This window comes from Larus michahellis, chromosome 5, assembly GCF_964199755.1.
Source record: "Larus michahellis chromosome 5, bLarMic1.1, whole genome shotgun sequence".
Lineage (NCBI taxonomy): Eukaryota > Metazoa > Chordata > Aves > Charadriiformes > Laridae > Larus > Larus michahellis.
In genome coordinates, this window is record NC_133900.1 from 10,371,293 (window position 1) to 10,377,249 (window position 5,957).

A 5,957-nucleotide genomic window follows, 5' to 3' on the forward strand; every position below is an offset into this window, starting at 1 on the left:
GGATATCTCTGCATTGTAGTCTGAAAATAAACACTTTACTGATTCCACAGTGCTTAAGTCCAGGAGTGCTTTAAATCAGGGGTAAGACGAAGGGGTATGTTGCTAAACCAAGTAGGCTGCCAGTGCAGAGCACTGAAGTAAAACAAACAGTACAGTCTCCACATATTATTAGAAAGGTATTTCCCTGTCTGAAGGAAACGGTCAGAGGAGGAGACTTCAAGCCAGAAAAGCAGCTCACAAAACGAGCATTTCAGAAGGGGAGTCAGAGTGGCCAATGCTACGGCACTGCACGGCCCTGGCACCACAACTTCCCTGCCAGCAGCTGTGCCTCCAGAAACGCTGCAGGACTGAAAGGAGGAGAGAAGTCTCCAGGGATTTCAGAGAACTGAATGGAAAACAAATACAAAAACCCAACCGACCAAACAGAATTTGCTCAACCCCTCACACGTGGCGGGGAACAACTGCACAGTAACACAGGCACGCAGAAAGCAGGCGTCTAAAGCCTATCTATAACACGTGATCCCAGCTAACATCATGCTAGAGACTGGGGCAAGCTTAAGGTGGAATTATTTGGGCCTTCTCCGAACTGCCCGTGGACGGCCCTGCTCTCGGTGGCGTTTGTACCTGCACCATCGCTGCTCCTGCAGTTAATTCCCGACTCCAGCGTGGCTCTTGCGTATGCGTAGGATGGTCCAGGAGTTAGTTGGAGGCCAGAGCGTGTGTGGGGTTTTCCCTGCAGTACTTTCAGTCAGCATTTTGCCCTCTTTTATACAACCCGGTCACAGGGCTCCGATTCAGGCGTGTGACTTTCTAGTTCAAACGCAGCTCGGCTTTGATTCCCCCAGAGTCATACAGGATGCTGAAACGCCGTGGCAATGTTCAGAAATGGGTGTGGGGGAGATGTGGGGCAAAAGATGGCACCAGGAGTCGGGATGCTGTTGGTCTAACAGCAAGCACGCCCTAATGAAGTTCCAGCTGCCTCATGGGGGGCAGCATGTTTCTTCCTGCTACCTAGCCATAAATTCCTGCGCTGTTTCATAAGCTTCCTAAAGTTATCAGCAGATAGATATCTCACAGGCTAAGTCATGGCGTAACCAACAAGTAGCATGCCACGTTTATATAGCAGCTCTGACTGAAGTTTTACAAGTGGGATTGTGAAGCTGCACGTCATTACTGTCACTTCATGTATGAGGGAAACTGAGGCACGGAGGCCCGAGGACCCTGCTAAAGCCAATCCAAAGCTGCAAGCAGCACCCAGCTGATCAAGTCACACAGACCCACAAAGCACCAAAGCTGCTCCCGCCTTCACCTCCCTGCAAAGACCCTCGGGGCAGCGATGCTGTGTGCTTTTGAGGGACATAATAAAGGGGAAAAGCAGGTGTTGGGGACTAGCTGGGAAAGCAGCCTCCTTTCTTGATGGCTGCGCTCAGCCCTGCCCGGCCTCTTCCTCCGCTAACAAAGCATTTCTCTTTTCCCTCTGGAGTCTTTTGCAACTGGAATGGAACCAGAGAGATCACGCTACTTTTCAAAAGCTGTAGCCTGAAACCTCACATCTCGTAGTGCCCCACACAAACAACCTTAACTTTTAAGCACTTTTTAAACACTGGCATAGAATATAACAAACCTTTGGGTTTCATTTAACTGCAAGTAGTGATGATTTGTACCCACGGGCTCCCGTCAGTCCAGGCCCCTCGCAGACATAAGGCTGGGCTGGGAGGATGCGTACACACATATTCTCAGAGGCAGGCACTTTGCGGCAGTAACGTGAGGACTCCAACCGTGATTTTAGACAGGGATCACTTAACAAAAAGCAGCCACCTCAGTGCAGGCACAGAGCCACACTCAGCCTCCCGGGATAAGAGCCAACATACACTGCATAGCAGCTAGAAGAGCTTACAGTAAGGATTTCTAGGATTATGCAGAAGCAAACAATCACTAGCTTTTAAAATCACACGCATCCCGCCTGCAAAGAGCAATATCGATAGAGACCTCCCGTTGTCCACTTTAAATGGCTGGGTAAGCTCCAGCCCCGAACAGCTGCAATTGATCCCCTTCTTCACCTCCCCCCCTCCATCATGTGATGGTCCTGCCCAAGTGATTTAAGCTGCGGGAGCTGAGCGCTGAGTCACGCTGGGCTGTGGAGCAGGGGCTCGGGGGCGTCCTGCCTGGTGGGGCTGGTGTCTGCAGCATGGAGCGAGTGAGTGCCTTCTTTGAGCCGGACTGGTGCGCCAAGCAGGACTAGGGTTTGGGTGTGTGTGGGTTTTGGGCTTGGTGCCAGAGGTAGGAGGAGAAAAGGATTAGCTGAGGGGAAATGTTAGACTGATATATAGCTGTGGGAGGAATAGCTAGGGCTGACCCGCTGGTTTTCTACTCCTCTTCTCTAGCATGTTATCTAAGTGGGGAAGCTGTTCTAATGCATGTTTGTATCTTTCAGTACTCTAAAGGGTTGGGGCCTTTTGTCACTCTCCAGTTTGAATATCCTTTATACCTTTTTTTCCCTTAAACTTTGTATTTTCCTTCTGGAAAAATACCTTTTGTGTACAGGACTGGGCTAACTCTTAATGCCACAGCAGAGGAAAGCAGGACAGCAGCGTATCCGCACCTGCCCCTGACCCCCTAGCTTTTCTTTCCTCGAAAGACCCCCTGGGCTGTGTCTCAGGCTGCACTCCAGCGCTGTACTAGAAACAGAGTCAGAAAACAGCATTAATGCCATGACCATAAGCAGTTTAGTGACTGGGGGAAATCTGACCTTAGCCGTTTGTGCTGTGGGCAGAGCAGGGAGCAGGCATCAGGACAAGCATGATTTGAGTTCCGTCTGACCTCACCAAACACCATCTTCCTCCTAGCTGAGGAAGGCTGGTGATGTTCAGTGCTATTCTGGGGGGGGTATGTGGCTGGGGGGGTTGAATAACCTGGCTCCGAGGAAAGGATCAAGCCTTCTTCTTTACAGCAGGAGCTTCGCAGGGGGAGCGTTTGTTCTGTTGTACTGGGCTGCAGCCAGAAGTGGGCTTCACTGACCCCTCTCTCTGTGTCTAAGCTGCTTTAAGTCAAGATAAGAAACTTTTTTTTTTTTAGGGTAGCTTCTGTTGCTTGGAGACCCACCTAGGGAAGGGGGACAGACCTAGTATTGGGAAAGCTGTTTACTAATGTTAATCCTATGCTAAATGGCTCTGGCCACTGCTGACTTGAAGGTGCAAGCTTGCTTGCAAGGGTGTCTTCGGTAGCAGCTGGTGAATCAGTGTCTGTACCCTACTCTCGTTACACTGGCTTGAATCACCCCCTTGTCAGCTTATGTTGCTTAGTGGGGTGGGAGATGCCAGTGGGGTGGGAGCTGTGAACTAGGATTCCCTGGCAGAGAGCTGAGGCAGGCAGCTGGCCTGACTCAGCCCTTCCCCTAGCATGAAACTACAAATGCATTTGGGTCTGTGAGAGCTGGTTTGGGCCTTGGCCCAAGCAGGGCTGGTCAGCTTGCCTTGGGACAGACTAACTCCTGTGGTTTGGCCCTGCAGGGACTGGTCGTTACTCAGCTGGACATCCAGCCTGGTGAGTGCGTCAAGGTCAAAGGGAAGATCCTGTCTGATGCCAAAGGGTGAGTGAGAAGACGGTGAATGGATTGACGTGGCGCTGGGGGAAGCCTGAGCTCCTGCTGTGTTCAGCTTGTCATCACCGGCTAGCTGGAGCTGCTGTGCAGGCACCTCCTTTGCACCGCCTTTCTGTTTCCCCAGGTTTGCTGTGAATGTAGGGAAGGACAGCGGCACCCTCATGCTGCATTTCAACCCTCGCTTTGACTGCCACGGGGACGTCAACACCGTTGTGTGCAATTCAAAGGAGGATGGCACGTGGGGTGAGGAGGACAGGAAGGCTGACTTTCCCTTCCATCACGGTGACAAGATCGAGGTGAGGCCCCAAGGGTGCGTGCAAGGCCCTGGCACAGGCCACTAACAGGCCAAGGGCACAGCTTTTTAGTGCTGCCTTGTACCACTGTGGTGGAGAAGGAGCAGGCATGGAAAGGGGACTAAGCAACAGGGGAAGAGTCTCACAGGTAAAGCCAACCTGCTCTCTAGATCTGCTCAGTCAATGCCCAGCAGTTCAGATGTGTTGAACAAAGGAGGCCCCTTCGGCCTGCTTTGCAAGCCACGCAAGTAAGAGCCATTAAAACACTGACCTGAGATTCAGACTGGGTCTGTCTCATCCCTTCATTGCAGAAGCTTGGAGCTGACCTTGGGGCAGAGCAAACAAGCTTCCTCCCCTCCATCCCTCTGGCCGGGCAGGGTGGAGGCTGAGCTAGTGAGCATGGCCTGGACACCAGTGGCCACCCTATCCATCCTGAACTCCACTGGACGGAGTGGGGAGCGAAGCTAGTGAGCTGTAATGTGTTAGCCTTCCTTCTTGTGGCTCTCTACAGATGTGCATCTCCTTCAATGAAACAGAGGCAACGGTGAAGCTGCCTGAAGCGGAGTTCCAGTTCCCTAATCGGCTGGGCATGGAGAAAATTGAATACCTGGCTGTGGAGGGTGACTTCAAAGTCAAAGCCATTAAGTTCAGTGACCAGCTATAGTTTGGTTTGTTTTGTTTTCTCCCCCCTGCATAGTGAAATAAACCCACATTTGCAATGGCTGCTTCCTCTGCTGTTTTCTGCTCTAATCTGCTTGCTCCTGTGTGCACTGCAGGGCTGGGAAGGGGTATGTATCCATCTCTATATGTATTTACACTGTGGCCTTGCAGCTGGTACTGAGTTAGACCACATGCCAAGCAAAGCATGATTTACTGCGAATAAAATTACATTAGCAGTAGTTGCTCCCTTGACCCTGTTTGCCGGAGTGAGCGGCCCCTGGCTGTTTGGCTTCTAAACTCTGGGACTAGCCCCAGCCAAGGAAGCTCAAACAAGTGTACGTTGGGCATGCGTTGTGCCATCTCTGACCAAGAAGTGCTGCTCACATCTCCTTGCCGGGGATGGGAGACTGGCAGGGAACAGGGCATGGCTTGCGCTCTTGCAAATAGCTTTGCTTTCCAAGAAAGTGCTCAGCAGTTGGGTGCGTTGCAGGCTGTCACTAGTGTACTGGAGGAGTGGAGAAGAGCAGGCGAGTGAGGCTAACAGCACCTACTGGGGGAAAAGACGTGGAAGGAAAGGTGAAGCCTGACAGAAGGCTTAGGAGTGAGGTCTTGAGAGGACCCAGGCTCTGTGCTGCCTCGTGAACTGAGGTCTCTGTGCTGTCAGACAACCACTATCGCGTTGTACCATAGAGTCAGTGGCTTAGCAATATGTCAGGTATGGGTGACAAGCCACGTAGCAACCTGCGGGCCAGTGTCTTTAGCACTTGGCTGCTAAGCTCCAGATGCAACCTGAGCACTGTATCAAACAAGGTTACTAGAGAGAACAAATCCTGAGTGCATCAAGTGCCCACTAGTTGCAGTTAGACCAAAAAGAAAAAAGCTTAGTAAACAGTCTCTTCTGTTTATTACCTCTTTGCCCTGCTTGTGCTATGCCTTGGTGTGTGTCTGCTACTGCTATTCCCCAGCTGCCTGTTAGCCATGCCTAACCAAGACAGGGCTCAAGGTGGGACTGCTGAAGCATTTGAGGACCTGATGAAAGGTAAAAAAAAGTCCTGCCTGCTGTGGAGAGCTGGGAGCCTGGGCAGGCTGCCCAGGATCGGGGGCTGGCTCTGTGGCTGCCAAAGCTACCATAGTGCTGCCCCAGTGCAGCTCAGCTGGTAACTGACTCTACTGGTGAGATCTTACTTATCCAAATGTTGCTGAAGTGGTGGAATTTGACTCCTCTTGGCTAATCTCTCTCAGCAGGGCAACATTTGCTGCTCCTTTGAACAGCTGAGCAGTTCGGCCAGCTGCTTGGGTAAGGGCAATACCACCCTGCAAAGTATTTCAGCTATTTGAAGGCTTTTTATGGAGAGTCTGACAGGCTGCAAGCCTGTGTGCCTTCTTGTCAGCACAACTGCTGC

The 5,957-nt window shown here is 51.6% G+C and overlaps 1 protein-coding gene across 1 annotated transcript; it reads left to right on the top strand.

Annotated features, from left to right (window-relative positions):
* The first annotated feature begins 2,080 nt into the window (after positions 1-2,080).
* On the top strand, positions 2,081-4,617 carry LOC141743766 (16 kDa beta-galactoside-binding lectin-like). Its single transcript, XM_074588685.1, is given in 4 exon segments — positions 2,081-2,197; positions 3,510-3,589; positions 3,726-3,897; positions 4,406-4,617. Coding segments are annotated over 4 exon segments (522 nt in total). The 3' UTR covers positions 4,559-4,617.
* Positions 4,618-5,957: the final 1,340 nt, after the last annotated feature.